Source organism: Aquarana catesbeiana, linkage group LG04, assembly GCF_042186555.1.
Source record: "Aquarana catesbeiana isolate 2022-GZ linkage group LG04, ASM4218655v1, whole genome shotgun sequence".
Taxonomy (NCBI): domain Eukaryota; kingdom Metazoa; phylum Chordata; class Amphibia; order Anura; family Ranidae; genus Aquarana; species Aquarana catesbeiana.
This window is the reverse complement of record NC_133327.1, coordinates 330,291,382-330,309,652: the sequence shown is the minus strand read 5'-3', so window position 1 is coordinate 330,309,652 and position 18,271 is coordinate 330,291,382. Positions and strand designations below refer to the sequence as shown.

The 18,271-nt window shown below is 42.4% G+C and overlaps 1 protein-coding gene across 1 annotated transcript in view; it reads right to left on the bottom strand.

The window, feature by feature from the left end:
- The window catches only part of SLC35A1 (solute carrier family 35 member A1), a 77,271-nt gene extending 59,000 nt beyond the window's left edge, over positions 1-18,271 (bottom strand). The window contains exons 1-2 of the mRNA XM_073626909.1: positions 18,160-18,271; positions 10,771-10,948 (exon numbers count right to left, since the gene is read on the bottom strand). Of these exons, the coding sequence (XP_073483010.1) occupies positions 10,771-10,948; positions 18,160-18,172 (191 nt within the window). The 5' untranslated portion in view covers positions 18,173-18,271. The remainder of the gene's footprint in view (positions 1-10,770; positions 10,949-18,159) is intronic.

Genomic DNA, 18,271 nt, shown 5'->3' with positions numbered 1-18,271 from the left:
TCATGATCGCAAAGGTCCAGGTGTGAACAGGGCCTAAATCTGCCGAGCCAGGATGACATCACTCCTGCTCATGCACACAGCACGGCTCTCTACAAGGACGGCATGATGACATAACCGGTGCTGCTAAAGTAAATATCTGCTAAACAGTGCAGGTTTAGGAGATATTTACTGTACCTAAAAAGGTAAGCCTCATTATAAGCTATAGCAGCATGATAATTCGTTAAAAAATTGTTGTTGGAATTCAACATGAATATCGTATTTTACATATATTTCCTTACTATGCCTAAGAGAAGCCAGACTCCCATGGTTTTTGAAAAGACTGAAAGTTTCACTCTTACGGGAGGACAGGATGTGGCCTCCCAGGTTGGAATGTAGCCTGGTTAGCTCCCATTGCGCATGACAACGCGGGCTCCAATCTGTCTATGGGAATTTCCTGATTAACTGCTTTCCGCACAGGCTTCAAAGGCAGCTAAACTGACAGGGATGATGGATGAGGTGAGATACAGGAAATCAAGGGCCCAGGTGTTTGTAGAATTTGACATCGGTCGGATGATGGCAATTCATGGACCAACACTGCCCCCCAGAGGACCGCTATGGCAAGACGGTCCATATGATAGCCTGTTGAGGGAACGCCCCAGAGACACTGCGATTCGTCCAAAGGCAAAGTTGGGCAGGCAAAAGGGGGGGGTCTGGATGAGGTATGTTTGTTAAAAAGAAATGTTTGCTTGAGAAACAGTCTCTTTAAGACCTGAGGACCAGCCAAGGAGGATGTGCTAAGTATCAATCTTGTATTGTGTTATGATTGTAGGCCTTGTAATATTGCAATTTCTTGTAGTATCTTTATGTTAGTTTTCCTAGTTATGCTGTTTAATACATTCCTATTTTTATTGGGAAATAAATGTAACTTGTGTACTAAGCAGAGGTGTTTGTTATATCATTGTGCTTATCAGACTCATACAGATTAGCTACTATAGGGATTAGACAAATAAATACACAGATATAATATTAATAATTATATTGTTTACTTCAATTGGCACCCAGAGAGCGTGTGAATGTTATTTTTTACACAGAATCCACAAAAACCTAATGTATTTTTTGTCTTGAGACCCTGTAAGCATAAATCCTCAAATACACCCAGAACTGAAAATTGTCTCTAGTGTGGACAAGATTGGCGCTGGCTCGCAAATTCTGAAACCACGCTTGGATGGTCATGAAGATTCTGTGAAATATTTCATCAGGGAGATGGACGCGTAGAACCTGGTGAGATCTTTGGCTGATATATGTATATATGTTAAACGTTTGTATCGTTAATGTGTTTTAGGCCTGTAACCAGTAAACGGTACTGGTGAGTGAAGGGATTGATCATCCCTGGTACTGATATAGCCTGCAGATTGACAGGATAAACCACACATCTTTGAGGAAAAAGTGGGAGAAATATAGATTTTTATTTTTTTTAAATTTTTTTTATTGATTTTCATTTTTATTTATTTTTTTTATTAATTTCATTACTAGTGTATTTTTTATTTGGTCCCCACGTGAGTGTGAAATAGCGCTCTGTTCCAACAGAAGTTCAATGTGGCCTGCGATCTAAGGGGTTTAGAAATCAGTGGGAATATAGTAAGGCATTGACTAAGAGTGTGCCTTGTGTCTTCTAGACTGTAGAGCTGAGAGGAACAAAGTTGTTTTTAAACGGCTTTTGGATTTGTTTTTTTTTTGTTTTTTTTTGTTTTTTGCTTTTTTGTTTTTTTGCTCTTGATTGTGGAACTACAAATCAGAGTTTGCTTTCAAACAGTTTTATCTGTGTGTGTTTTGTTGTCTAGCTGTGGGCATTGTGGAAGCAACTTCAGTGTAGCTAGGTACGAATTAGCATAGCAATGGAAGCCATTGAAGGTTTTGTTAACAAGTATGGCTGTGTTAGATTTGAGTCTATAAAAGAGAATGCATTAACACACCAATACAATGATCTATTAAAACAATGCAGTACTTATAATGATGCCATAGAGTATAAAAAGTCTTCCAAAAAAGGCAAGAAAGAGAGAATTGCCAATGCCATATGCATGTTGGTGAAGATGAAAGACATTGCAGAACAAAAAGAATTAGAATGGTATAGTGAGAGGAAACAATTATTTGAACAGGTACAAAGTGTAACAGAGAATATATTGGCAATGGTTGCAAAAGCAGATGCACATGTTGCTGATCACATTCAACAATTAGTGACTGAGAAGTGTGTATTGGAACAGAGATTAGATGAGTTAGAAAAAACATGTATGTTGAAGGAACAATGTATCGCATCATTGAATCAAAAGGAGGCTGAGAGTTTGTGTGTTATCACACTGCTTAGGGAGGAATTACAGGGTGCACAGGCAACCATAATGGAGTTATCCTCCAAACATGCAAAAGCTGAATGTGCAATGGTGGAGCTACCCTCCGCACATGCACAGTGCTCAGCAAAGATAGAAGTGAAGCATGCAGAAAAAACAGACGCTCTTATTGCTGCAAGTGATGTTGCTATGACAGAAATCAATGGTGGAGATGTAACTAAAAGTGCGATAACTGTGCTTGAAAGTGATTCAGGAGTTGAAACTTCTGATGACTCCTCAGACGATGAAAGTATAAAGTCTGCTTATTCCAAGCATAGTAATAATGTCCAGCAATGTGAGTTTCCACTGCCGTATGCTCAAAGAAGGGCCTATACAGAGAGACCAGCCCTCAAATGTTTTTTGTGTAAAAGGGGGGGTCACATCGCTAAATATTGTTGGGCGGCAAATAATGGTATCAAAAGAAGATCACAGTACCCCAAAACGACCCCAAGGCATTATGAAGTGTATTCTGCCCGATGGGGTAGCAACCCAAAGCATGGAGGCCGTAGTAATCAAACTCATTTCCCTTTAAAGACCCAAATGTGGAGACTACAGACTGAAAATCGTCAGTATGGAGAACAGTTACGTAAAGTCAAAATGGAGGTAGCCGCATTGTTATTCAAATGTAGCACTGGGGGAAACAATGTTAGCAGCACTTAGTGAGCTGCATGGCTGCTCCTTGCCATATTTTATTTAAATACAACGCTCACATCTAAACCTTATACATAGCAAATGCCCCCCTACATTACAATTAATGGGAAAAGGCTTGGGGGATTAAAAAAGTCATTTGTCATGATAATTGTGTGTAATCACTGTCTTTGTATTCCTTTTTCAGAGACCTTGGAAGAAGATAAAACTGGTTTGGATACTAATATCTGTGTTTGTTTGCAGGTTCTTCAAAAAGAGAACATTTAGCAAAACAGGGGTTAGGTTATGGTAAAGGCATAATCGATTATCAAATGGTACCATGAGCTCATTAATTAGTAATTGTTTGCAAACAATGAAAAAATAAGATAAACAATAGTCAGGCATTAAGGGTTTCAAGTGTTACAAGTGAAGTTACAAATGTTGTGATGAGGTACAGATGTTTTGTTTTTTTGTTTTTCCCATTAACTAATTGTCTTTCAGATGGAAATGAGCACTTACTCTTCTCAGGAGGAAAATCCATGGATGTCTTTAGTTAAAAGTTGAGTGTTTGTCATTGTCTTAAGGTGGTTGTCTTGTCATGTTGTTCTTGTGCGATAACGGCCAGAATTTTAATTTCCTTTGTTATTAAGTTTTTTTTAAATTTTTTTTAATATTTTGGTAGTTGTTTATTCATCCATTTTATTTTTGTTTGTTCAGGTGGAGAAATTATTGTTTAGTCCACCTGAAAGGGGGGTAACTGGCTATTCCGTCAATTAGCAGCTGAATAGATGGTCATGGGATATGTTCTGCAGCTGAATACATCTTGTTGATTTAAGACAAGAGTTGTTGGTAGGAGGCCATTCTAGCCTCTGGAATTCGTTTTTTTTTCTCTTTGTTTTATGTTCATTCAGGTGGAAAAAGTTACAAGGTGTACGCTTTGTCCACCTGAAAGGGGGGTTGGTGCATAGGTCTGAAAGTACAGATAATGCATTGTGTTTTTGATGCTTAAATTGAGAATTTTTGAGAGTCAACATTGACGTTCGTTTTGTTTTGAAATTGTTGATCATACCATGGGGATCCATTTTAGAGTGGGTTCAGCCTAAAGAGGTCATGGTTGTTTTGATAGTTTGGTCAGAGTTGCAGAAACCAGGAATACTAAGTTTCTGGGTTCCAAGGAAGGAACTATAAGTAAACGTAGTAAGCGAGCAGATACTATGGATAAGAATTTGATTTTGCTCTTGTTTTTTTCACTTCCAGAGTCCTGGTGAAGCGTGATTGGAGAGGTCTCTGGAACATGGATGACAGATGTTCATCTGGTTGGCAGTTTGACTGTGCCATACCACACTGCAAATTTGTTCTGATAAACATCAGGAGAGAAAGGACAAACAAAAAGATTCAGTTTAATACTTGTTTTTGCTTATGGACACTTTAGTGCTAATCCTGAATCTGAAGGACTGTGCCTATCAACGACACATGTGAGACATTTTTGCCGGAGTCACTCCTGATGAATACAAACGTGCTATTAATACATGTGCGATGGGTTGGAGGTTGGGGAAGGAATATACACATCCAATCTGTCAGAACCTGAAATGTAAAATATGTTTTTTTTGTTGAAGGGAGGAAATTGAAAGAAGAAAAGGTTTTTAATGTATGACATGTATTGACGTAACGGAAGTAATATGGTGCAGGTACCCAGGAGACTGGCACTTATACATAATAAGGTGTCGGTTGGCCAGACTAGAGGTTGGCTAGGTGACACATCAATGGGGTGAAAATTTCCTTGTATGGGGAGATACGCCTGGTTGATGTCTCACCTGAGAGGTTGAAACCCGGCACAGGGAAGGCCAGTGAATACACACAGGAGCATGCTCCGTTACATAAAGGGAACAAACGCTGGCTACCAGGGTACATGCCTTCACCACATGGAGCTGCAACATCTCACAGTGGTTGATAAAAACCTATTACCCTATATGTGCTGAGTATACACTGAATCAAGTGCGATCATTGTACCAGTGACTTGCTCCCAGAGATGTGCGGACACAGAATGAGGTTCATGCAGGGCGCGTATGTCTGAGGAGTAACCAGAAGAGGAGGGATGTATTCAGCACTATATTGGGGGAATAGGAGCTGGGATGGGTGTTGTTAATGGGGTGGACATCGGCCTCCTGAGGAACAAACTCGCAGCCATAGCTTCAGACAATAAGCGGGGCTTTGTTACTCAGAGAGATTGATGGCATCCTTAATAACATTCAACAAAGTCACATAAGTACCCAGGTTAAAGTGGTTCAAGATTTTGTCAACCATGTTGAGAGGCTGGTAGAGAATGTGATGGTAGAGGACAGGAATCTGTCATTGGCTCTTGCGTGCACGAAGTGGCAGGTGGAAGTGTCAACCAGCATTGAGCTGATTGTACAGCCTCCATATGAGGGACAGAGGTCTTATGAGTTGGCATAACAGCTCAGTAAGATTTTACCAAAGCACATCTCTTACACTAATCCAAGTTGGTGGTCGAATGCCTGGATAGGCTGTACTAATTTGGATTATGAGAGATGTTACGCTTCCTCATTGATCCCATATACAGAAGTGCAGACTCAATCTGTGTATTCGGTGATATCGATGGGCTTGCTGACTGGGGATTCTACTTTGTTGCATCTGAGGCTAACTTACCCACATGTGATCAGAGGACGGGAGCTGGAGGCAGGTTGATATTTCCCTCTGTCGGAGGCATGACCATGATATCCTTTGTATGCCAGGTCAATACACGGTGGTGGATGAGAAATGTTGGGAAGATTCCTCACTCTGTGTTCTGGATGGGGAGAACATTGCCTCAAAGGGAACACCGGTGTATTATTTGGGACATAGGAGAGTTTGTTTCTTTGTCCTAAAGGATACTAATGTATCGTTAGTCATGGAACTAGGATGTTCTGTGAACCTGACAATAGCTAGAGGATCATGGTGTACCCTTGGCGGTGTCGCTGAAATCCAGACACAGGAATGGAATTATGTGGTACCGCATATTGCCAATCTGTCTGTGGATGTCAACCAGAACCGCCCTGTTAATCTGAGAGCCCTGAACCTTGGTATGGGAAGGAAGATACAGGAATGATTAACAGATTGGGATAGAGATGAGAGCCTTATGAGGATGCTGCAGCAAGAGAGAGCTAATGCTACTATAGCCATCTACCATGATCAGAATGTAATAAAGGAGATAGTACATCAACTAGAAAATGATGTGGGAGGGTCTTGGTGTGAGGTAATATTCGGACATTCCAGTAAGGCCAACAGTATTTTGAATTATTTGATACATCCCGTGGTAATATTACTCATTATTTCTGCAGTTTCATCATTGGTTCAAGTTGGTATGTGTTGTTGGACTCGACATTTGTATAGGAAAGTCTCGCATTTATCTATACAAGTGGAGGGACGAATTGATGGTAAGGTCTCTTCATACATGGTAGAGGCTTTGCTGCCAGTTCAGAACCCTGAAATACCACTGACGTGCCAGAATTGTGGTAGGAAAGGCCATTGTGAGCGAGCCTGCCTAATCCCGGCCCGTATCTACAATGAGGAGGTATAGGAGGTTGGGAATGGGATGCATAGTCTGATGGATCATAGGTATATATGTATATATTATGGTAATGGGTTGGTTTCATGTTATGGTATAGTGTGATAAAGGTGTATTTTAGGCTAATAACATGGGCCAAAGGCCCTCCTCGAGACTCTATATCGGAAAGCTGGTTGATAGGTTGCTCTGAATGTGTGTTGGTGAATGGTGAGTGAATGGACACCCCTTGCCTGTACTGCACCCCGTCCTGAAGATATCGGAGAGAAGAAGACACAGAGTGGTGACATGGAAGCTGTCACGGAAGAATGATGTTGGTGTGTCACCCAGTAGCAAAGCAGCACGTGTTGGGTAACACAGCACGTTAAGACTGTTATGGACTGTTCCACAGGAGCTGGTTCTGAGGCCTATGTTGAGAGGCGCAACACACAGTAAGACCCTTATGGACTGTTCCATAGATGTTCCTGTTGAAAACCGCAATACGTTACCACAGTTAAAGGACTGTTCCATAGGTACTGGTTCGGAAGCACATGTTGGGGAGCAACATACGTTAAGACAGTTATGGCTGTTCAATAGGAGCCGTGTCTGAAGAAGGCTGGTATGCGCCCTTCAGGCGCAAAGCGGCATATGTTGGAATTCAACATGAATATCGTATTTTGCATATATTTCCTTACTATGCCTAAGAGAAGCCAGACTCCCATGGTTTTTGAAAAGACTGAAAGTTTCACACTTCCGGGAGGACAGGATGTGGCCTCCCAGGTTGGAATGTAGCCTGGTTAGCTCCCATTGCGCATGACAATGCGGGCTCCGATCTGTCTATGGGAATTTCCTGATTAACTGCTTTCCGCACAGGCTTCAAAGGCAGCTCAACTGACAGGGATGATGGATGAGGTGAGATACAGGAAATCAAGGGCCCAGGTGTTTGTAGAATTTGACATCGGTTGGATGATGGCAATTCATGGACCAACACTGCCCCCCAGAGGACAGCTATGGCAAGACGGTCCATATGATAGCCTGTTGAGGGAACGCCCCAGAGACACTGTGATTCGTCCAAAGGCAAAGTTGGGCAGGCAAAAGGGGGGGGTCTGGATGAGGTATGTTTGTTAAAAAGAAATGTTTGCTAGAGAAACAGTCTCTTTAAGACCTGAGGACCAGCCGAGGAGGATGTGCTAAGTATCAATCTTGTATTGTGTTATGATTGTAGGCCTTGTAATATTGCAATTTCTTGTAGTATCTTTATGTTAGTTTTCCTAGTTATGCTGTTTAATACATTCCTATTTTTATTGGGAAATAAATGTAACTTGTTTACTAAGCAGAGGTGTTTGTTATATCATTGTGCTTATCAGACTCATACAGATTAGCTACTATAGGGATTAGACAAATTAATACACAGATATAATATTAATAATTATATTGTTTACTTCAATTGTAATCTCCATTCAACCCCCCTCACGATCTTAATCCGGCATTTCCACAATTCATGCAACAAGTGCAAAGCTGAGCTCTGCCCACAGCTGTCAAAAAAAAATAAAAAAAAAAAAAAGGAAGAAGACAGCCATGGTTTTATCAAATAGTGCAGATCGTCGGATAATACCTCTGACAATCTGCGCATGTGTAGTACGTAAGGTCACTCCAGCTGATCTCCCGATCAGCTGGCGTGATCTCAACAGTGCGCTTGCACAGATCATCAAAGGCATTATCCGACGATCAGCAAAGCGCGGAGGGAGAATCTAATCGTCACATTCTGCCTCGCTCTCTTTGCGCATGCACGAGACATCACCGATCACGTCACAGGCAGAAGACGATCTGCACTATTCGACAGAACACCGCGCTTTGTTGATCATCGGATAATTCATCCGACGATCTGCGCATGCGCAGTGTTGTCATACCAGCTGATCAAGATATCAGCTGGCGTGACGTTACGTCTTGTACAGATCGTCAGAGGCATTATCTGACGAGATGCACTTTTTGACAGAACACCTGCAAAGTTTATCACAACATTGCTCAGCGCTGAGATAGAACCAAATGATACATTCTTTTTTTTTTTTTTTTTTTTAGATCAGGGGTGGCTAACCTTTTGAAGAGCGAGGGCCACTTAAGCGACTTGGTAACTGGTCGCGGGCCACAATGAGCAGAGCGGGCAGATGACAGGTCCGTGTCCACTCTGCATATTCAGATAGGACACAGCCCACTCTACTCTACAAGCCCTTCGATCCGATCCGCCCTGATGGAAGGATCCCCTTCTGTTTTTTAAGCGGATCGGATTGGAGGTAGGTGGGTGGGTGTAAACGGACATTTACATCTGTCGCTCCATAGAGGTGAATGGTCCAATTGGGTCAGACCGATCTTGTGAAAGGGGCCTAAGGCTGCTTTCACACTGATGCCCTGTGGTTTACCTGCAACTTGGGTGCAGCACAGCGCACCTGTGGCTTTCCTGTGGGTTAGCTGCACTTTGCCACAGATTTCTTTTATATCCTGCTGGTGTGGTGCACATTCTGAAAGCGCACCAAAACCGCAGGTAATAACAGAAGTCTTGGCTCAGTGCCAGTAACTCGCAGTGTGTTGCACCTGCAAATCAGTTTGGAAGCAGCCCAGTAACCACTGCAGAACAGATATGCCCATACATACAAGGAAAAAAGAAAGAGGGCACACCAGCCTTGTGCATTATCCTTTGATAAGTTTTAATAAAAGAATTAATTAAAAACTATTCACAAATGTGTGAAAGGGAACCACAATGTAAAGCCTTAATCGGTCTGGTATCAACAGTTTCCAGGTGACAAAGAGAGGACACGGGAACCACTGCTGGTTGACCCCACCCCAGAGAGGTTCTACAGCTAATCATGGGCAGTCCAGTAGGGAGGGGCTGAAGAGCCTCTCTGGGATGGGGTCTATGGATGCACATGTATATTTAAGTAGCTGAAGGAGGTAGCACTGCTAGGCTCTGAGGTATACCTTCAAAACGTGTCAGTCAGCAGTGGTTCCCATGTCCTCTCTGTCACCTGGAGACTGTTGATACCAGACCGATTTTATATTGCGGTTCCCTTTCACACGTGAGTAGTTTTTAATTCATTCTTTTATTAAAACTTATCAAACGATAATGCACAAGGCTCTTTCTTCAATAAATTTTAAATAAAAACTAAACAGTAAAGTTAGCCGAGAATCATGAGAGAATCGTGATCTTTATTGTAAGCAAAAAAATTGTGATTCTCATTTTATCCAGAATCGTGCAGCTCTATTACAAGCTTACCTGTAGGTATACAGTTTTTTTTTAAAAAGCCGTTACTACCATTTTAAAAGTTACCCCATTACTTTACATAGGACGAAATAGTAAATACAATGTAACAATACATTATATTACTTAAAGTGGTAGTAAAGTCTTTTTTTTTTTTTTTTTTTTTTTTTTTAACATTATCTACAGGTAAGCCTATAATAAGGCTTACCTGTAGGTACAGTGAATATCTTCTGAACTTGCACTGCTAAGGAGATGTTCACATGCACTCATATGCACTCTAAAGGGACGGCATATGCATACCCGTGCGGTCTGCTCTGTGCCGCGGGAGTGACGTCATCGCGGCTCGGCCAATCAAATGAAGGTGGCCAGCGAACCCACAAGGAAGATCGAGTGAAGATGGAAGCCCTAACAGCGCACCACTGGAGGGCTTTGTTCTAAGGAAAGCATTTCATATTGTTCTATTATGTGATACAAGCTAGCACATTATGCCATTGTCTAGCAGGTTATTTTTTTTAATCTAAAAGACTGTGGTTTACTACCGCTTTAACGTAGCTTGAAGGCAATCTGTAAATGTAATTTTACCCAGGAGTGGCTGCATTTTGGCTGCTATTTTATACACTGCCAATGATAGGGACAGAGGAGCAGGGTGCAGGGTATAGGGTATATGCCCTAGAAATTTCATTTACACACATATACATACAGCTACTTTGTGATTCACACACTCCTGCCACACCGCAGAGTCCAGAGAGTGAAACTATTGATGTTAGATATGGAATGTCTTTCTGGGCCACTGACCTAGAACAAGTATGCGTCCTCTTCCATCAGAAACTATAGCAACATTTGTAAAGCATTTATAAACCATTCTCTAACTGTAGTCAAGCACACCCAGGTCAAGCTAAATCATTTTGTTAGCAAAACAAAAACAAAACACATTTTTGATGTCACTTTTTTGGATAGCATAACAGAATAATAAGAAATATGGGACTTACTTTCCCAGGATAACCACACTCACTGATAACTTTATAACTTCTGTCACACAAACAGCCGTCGTAGAAAAGTACATTTCCGTTGTTACTGTTCTTGTGTATCGTAGAGCTACAGTATATGCAGCAGCCACCAGAGTCATTACCAACAAACAATACAGCTTAAAAAGCAAGCTGACATTCTCTGTGGAAAAGGGAAAAAAAAAAGACAAATGAAATGATAAAACACTGAGATCACATTACAGTGAATACATACTGTGTACTTGAGTAATAAATTCAAAAGTACAAAGGTCTTTTCTTGAAGGCTATAAATCTCCAAAGTAGAAGTTGATCCAAAAAAAAAACTGAGAATGGGTATTGCTGACTCTGACCTTGCTTGGGAGATTACCCCTATGCTTGGTGTGTCTATAGCCAGTAGCCAACTTATAGTGGATCCACAAAGGAATACACCAGCAATGAACATCAAAAGGGAAAAGCATCTTCCAAAGACTATTAGAGCCTCCTTCACTTTAGAGAGATTTCCTCTCATTTTCTGTTGTGTTTTCAGGACAGAAAGTGAAGGTCAACCACCCCCAGTGGGACAGAAAAAAAACAAAAAAAAAAAACAATTTATTTAACCCTTTCCTACTCTTTTCAAAACATTCACTGAATTATCCTTAAAACACACATACTCCAGCAAATTCAGATTTGTCCTGCTGTTATCTGGCACGTAGGTCCTGTGTCTTCATTTTCTTTTCTGACATCACCAGGAGAACCAGACAGCATGGAAGCCTCCTGGGATCTGTAACATAAGTGTCTTGGCTGTGGGTATAAAGTGGGAGTAATAGGAAAAGCACCAAAAAGACCACATATCCCCAAAATGATGCCGTCACCACGTTAGGACTCTTGGAACATGCTTCCACCAAACGTGAAGCATTCCAGAAGCCTTAGTCGACCGACGGGCTACAGTAGTTGCCTTTCAAACCTGAAGGCAAGTATAGTGTAAAAGAAGAATCCTTCTAGCATAAGGCAGGCAAACTTAAGGCACACCCAGTCTGAGCACCTAGAAGGGGGTCTGGTAACCACAGCCACCAGAGAACAGAAAAGCCAATGTAGCACCAATATTTCAAAAGGGCCCAAAATATATCCCTGGGAATTACAGCCCAATTAGCCTAACATCAATAGTATGCAAGCTCTTGGAGGGGATGATAAGGGACTATATACATGATTTTAGTAATGAGAATAGTATCATTAGCAGTAATCAGCATGAATTCATGAAGAATCGTTCTTGCCAAACCAATCTATTAACCTTCTAAGAGGAAGTGAGTTGCCATCTAGATAAAGGAAGGCCTGTAGATGAGGCATTTGACACAGTTCCCCATAAACGTTTACTGTACAAAGTAAGGTCCATTAGCATGGACCATAGGGTGAGTACATGGATTGAAAACTGGCTACAAAGGTGAGTTCAGAGGATGGTGATAAATGTGGAGTACTCGGAATGGTCAGAGGTGGGTAGTGGTGTCCCCCAGGGTTCTGTGCTCGGACCAATCCTATTTAATTTGCTCATAAATTACCTGGAGGTTGGGGTAAACAGTTCAATCTCAGTATTTGCGGACAATACTAAGCTAAGCAGGGCAATAACTTCTCTGCAGAATGTGGAAGCCTTGCAAAAAGATCTGAACAAATTAATGAGGTGGGCAACTACATGGCAAATGAGGTTTAATGTAGAAAAATGTAAAATAATGCATTTGGGTGGCAAAAATATGAATGCAATCTATACACTGGGGGGAGAACCTCTGGGGGAATCTAAGATGGAAAAGGACCTGGGGGTCCTAGTAGATGATAGGCTCAGCAATGGCATGCAATGCCAAGCTGCTACTAACAAAGCAAACAGAATATTGGCATGCATTAACCACTTGACAACTGGGCACTTAAACCCCCTTCCTAACCAGACCAATTTTCAGCTTTTGGTGCTCTCACATTTTGAATGACAATTACTCAGTCATGCAACACTGTATCTTTATGAAATTTTTGTCCTTTTTTTCACACAAATAGAGCTTTCTTTTGGTGGTATTTAATCACTGCTGGGTTCTTTATTTTTTGCGCCGTAAAAGAAAAAAGACCGAAAAATCTGTAAAAAAATAAATTTTTCTTCATTTCTGTTATAATATTTTGCAAATTAGTAATTTTTCTTCATATATTTTGGCCAAAATTTATACCGCTACATATCTTTGGTAAAAATAACCCAAATCGGTGGATATTATTTGGTCTTTTTGAAAGTTATAGCGTCCAAAAGCTATGGTGCGAATATCTGAAAATTGATTACACCTGAAGTACTGACGGCCTATCTCATTTCTTGAGACCCTAACATTCCAGAAAAGTACAAATGCCCCCCAAATGACCCCTTTTTGGAAAGAAGACATTCCAAGGTATTTAGAAAGATGCATGGTGAGTTTTTTGAAGTTGTCATTTTTTCCCACAATTCTTTGCAAAATCAAGGTTTTTTTTTTACTTTTTTTTTTTTCCACAAAATTGTCATATTAGCAGGGTATTTCTCACAGACCGCATATGCATACCACAAATTACACCACAAAACACATTCTGCTATTACTCCCGAGTATGGTGATACCACATGTGTGAGACTTTTACACAGCGTGGCCACATACAGAGGCCCAACATGCAGGGGAGCACCTTCAGGCGTTCTGGAGCACCCAGGCCAATTCTGACATTTCTCTCCTACATGTAAAAATCATCATTTATTAGCTAGAAAATTACTTAGAACCCCAAAACATTATATATGCTTTTTTAGCAAAGACCCTAGAGAATACAATGGCGGTCGTTGCAACTTTTTATCTCGCACGGTATTTGCGCAGCAATTTTTTTAACGCGTTTTTTTTGGAAAAAAAACTGTTTTGTGCTTTACAAAAACCAAAACAGTAAAGTTAGCCCAATGTTTTTGCATAATGTGAAAGATGAAGTTACGCCGAGTAAATAGATACCCAACATGTCACCCTTCAAAATTGCACGCGCTTGTGGAATGGCGCCAAACTTTGCTACTCAAAAATCCCCATAGGCGACGCTTTAAAATTTTTTACTGGTTACATGTTTTGAGTTACAGAGAAGGTCTAGGGCCAAAATTATTGCTCTCGCTCTACCGATCGCAGCGATACCTCACATGTGTGGTTTGAACACCGTTTTCATATGTGGGCGGGACTTACGTATGCGTTCGCTTCTGCATGCGAGCATACAGGGACAGGGGCGCTTTAAAAATTTTTTTTTTTTTTTTATTGTTCATTTTACTTTATTTATTTTAGTTTGATGCTTTTTTCCAAAAAAAACAAATTTTGACCACTTTTATTCCTATTACAAGGAATATAAACATTCTTGTAATAGGAATATGGCATGACAGGTCCTCTTTACAGTGATATATAGGGTCAATAAGACCCCACATCTCACCTCTAGGCTGGGAAGCCTGAAATTAAAAAAAAAAAAAAAAAGATCCTGGCTTCGATCGTAGCGGTGAGTCGGTAGAAGCACCGCAAGGCGGCGGGAAGGGGGGACGTCCCCTCTCGCCTCCCGTAAGAACGATCAAGCAGTGGAACAGCTGCTATGATCGTTCTCATGGTGTAGGGAATCGCCGGCTGAAAAAGCTGATATCTGAATGATGCCTGTAGCTGCAACCATCATTCAGATATCTCCGCACAAAGTCAAGGACGTTGTATGACGGCCGGCGGGCGGGAAGTGGTTAAAACGCTTTTTTTTTTTTTTTAACACAAAGTTGTCCATTTATACAATATTTCTACCACATAACATGTACATGCCAAAAATGACACCCCAAAAGAGATTCTCCTGCTCCTCCTGAGTACGGCGATACCCCATGTGTGAGACTTCCACAGCCTGGCCACATACAGAGGGCGAGTACAGCTGAGCATGGCTCAGCATAGCGGGGTATTGCGGAGTATGGCGGAGTATGGCGGAGTATGGCGGAGTATGGCGGAGTATGGCGGGGTATGGCGGGGTATGGCGGGGTATGGCGGGGTATGGCGGGGTATGGCGGGGTATGGCGGGGTATGGCGGGGTATGGCGGGGTATGGCAGAGTATGGCAGAGTATGGCTGGGTATGGCGGGGTATGGCGGAGTATGGCGGGTATGGCGGGGGCATGGCAGAGTATGGCGGGGGCATGGCAGAGTATGGCGGGGGCATGGCAGAGTATGGCGGGGGCATGGCAGAGTATGGCGGGGGCATGGCAGAGTATGGCGGGGGCATGGCAGAGTATGGCGGGGGCATGGCAGAGTATGGCGGGGGCATGGCAGAGTATGGCGGGGGCATGGCAGAGTATGGCGGGGGCATGGCAGAGTATGGCGGGGGCATGGCAGAGTATGGCACAGCATTGCAGAGTATTGTGGGGGCATTGCAGAGTATTGCACAGCATTGCAGAGTATTGTGGGGGCATTGCAGAGTATTGTGGGGGCATTGCAGAGTATTGTGGGGGTATTGCAGAGTATTGTGGGGGTATTGCAGAGTATTGCACAGCATTGCAGAGTATTGCAGAGTATTGTGGGGGCATTGCAGAGTATTGCAGAGTATTGTGGGGGTATTGCAGAGTATTGTGGGGGTATTGCAGAGTATTGCACAGCATTGCAGAGTATTGTGGGGTATTGCAGAGTATTGCACAGCATTAGTAGTGAGGGATGGCTGAGCATGGATGGATGGATGTCTCTGTGCAGCGCTGTGGGCACTACACATACAGCCCACAGCGCTGCAGACATCCATCCATCCCCCTCCCCGCTCACTGTGTACCGATCGGTACACAGGAGGGGAGGAGAGGAACCGGCGTCATCAGATGACACCGGTCTGTTTACATGTGATCGCGCCGTCATTTGACGGCTCAATCACATGGTAAACGGCCGCGATCAGCGGCCATTTACCGGGATCCGTGATGCGCCGGGTCCCCTGGACCCGGCGGTCACGGATGTGTTCAGGTGCGCGCCCCAGGGGGCGCGCGAGAGGGGAATTCTGGGAGGACGTCATAGTACGTCCACCCAGAGTTATCCAACCGCCCTGCAGCCGTCATTCGGCTATGGGCCGGTTGGTAAGTGGTTAAAAAGGGGATCAACTCCAGAGATAAAACGATAATTCTCCACTCAACAAGGCTCTGGTCTGGCCGCACCTAGAGTATGCTGTCCAGTTCTGGGCACCAGTCCTCAGGAAGGATGTACTGGAAATGGAGCGAGTACAGAGAAGGGAAACAAAGCTAATAAAGGTCTGGAGGATATTAGTTACGAGGAAAAGTTGCGAGCACTGAACTTATTCTCTCTGGAGAAGAGACGCTTGAGAGGGGATATGATTTCTTTTTTTAAATACCGTACTGATGACCTCACAATTGGGATAAAACTTTTTCACGGAAGGGAGTTTAACAAGACATGTGGCCACTCAATAAAATTAGAAGAAAAGAGGTTTAACCTTAAACTACGTAGAGGGTTCTTTACTGTAAGAGCGGCAAGGATGTGGAATTCCCTTCCACAGGCGGTGGTCTCAGCAGGGGGGGGGCATCAATAGTTTCAAAAAGCTATTAGATAAGCACCTGAACGACCACAACATGCAGGGATATACAATGTAATACTGACATATAATCACACACATAGGTTGGACTTGATGGACTTGTGTCTTTTTTCAGCCTCACCTACTATGTAACTGTAACAGGGGAGGGGCATTTTAAACTTTTTGATTTGTGTTTCCTGTAGAGGGCGGAGCCAATTATCTTTCCAAGTAACCTGTCCTGGAAGATGAAGGGGGAAAACTTTATTTTACCAAAAAATTCTCCTACTGCCAGGTTTGGCAACCCGTTGTCTGTGGGCAGCTGATGGGAAGCTTGCAAATACAGCTTTGCTGATCCTTCCCTCCAGCCTCCACTGCTCTCATCTTAACAGCAGAGAAGAGAGAGGGAGGCAGCACAGTCCTGAATGAGGGCAGGAGCTGCAGCAGTCAAAGGATAAGTTCACCTTTGGGAACATTATTATTATACACGATTTATATAGTGCCAACAGTTTGTGCAGCTCTTTACAATGTAGAGGGGGCACACTTACATTACAGAAGGGAATGTGTAATAGGTAGTCAAATTAGATTTGAAATTTTCAGTATCTCACAAAAGTGAGTACACCCCTCACATTTTTGTAAATATTTTATTATATCTTTTCATGTGACAACACTGAAGAAATGACACTTTGCTACAATGTAAAGTAGTGAGTGTACAGCTTGTATAACAGTAAATTTGCTGTCCCCTTAAAATAACAACACACAGCCATTAATGTCTAAACCGCTGGCAACAAAAGTGAGTACACCCCTAAGTGAAAGTGGGGGACATCTACACTGATAATCAGTGCAGCCCCAACAGTGCCCCCCAGTGCTGCCAATCAGTGCTTCATCACTGCACATCAGTGAAGGAGAACAATTACGTATTTACAAAATTTTATAACAGAAACTGAGAAAAAAATTTTTTTTTTTAATTCTCGGTCTTTTTTCGTTTGTCTAGCAAACAATTAAAAAAAACTCTGTCTAAAAAAAAAAAAAAAAAAAAACCAAGAAGAATTAAATTTGGGTGCAGTGCTGCCTGACCGTGCAATTGTCATTCAAAGTGCGACAGAGCGCTGAAAATTGGCCTGGGCAGGAAGGGGGTGAAAGTGCCCAGCAGGCAAGTGGTTAAGGTGACCATACTAACTCTATACTGTACCATACAAATCTCATTGTGCAATCTCCTTTAGATCTACCCTCAACTATGTAAGGCAAGGGCCTGTCAGATATTCTAAAAATGAATGGATTCTTTAGGTGTGTACTCCTATTACATAGTCTTGGTAAATCTAAATTAGATTGTGTAATCAGACTGTAATATAATGCTTTACATTTGTGGCCACTATAAGTGGAAGATCAATCTGTTATTGTTCAGGGCAGCCCTGGTGACCTCTAGAAAAACCCTGGCTGATAACTAGGTTTTGCAGATGTTCTCAGTATTATATATCTCTACATAATGATCCCAGTACTGATTGTGGAACACATACTACTCCTCCTAGTCATAGACTTCGGATAAGAGTCCTATGATGAGATCTCACCCACAGAAAGAGATCAGCCATGTATACTGGATACCAATAGAAGTCTCTTTACTGATCCACAAGACATTTACCATTCCAGCACCAAAGTATTCCAGTAACATTCCACTCCACTGCAGTACTCCCAGTCTATGAAGGAAGCTCATTGCACCACAAAGCAGCAGTCAGCCATTCACACACACTACTTGTAACTGCACATTTCCATGGAGTGTATACTCTCATTAATTCCATGTCTTACACACTCTATAACGAGACACTACAGCTACTTCGCATAGTCTGTTCTGTCCCAGCACTGGCACAGGTAGAACTCACCCCGGGCTGCCATAGCTGTGTGTACACCACGGGACTCACTTCTATATGCACACACTCACATCAGCGGAACCCGGAAGTGACGTTCCCTGTACTGCGAGGCGTGCTGTGCCTC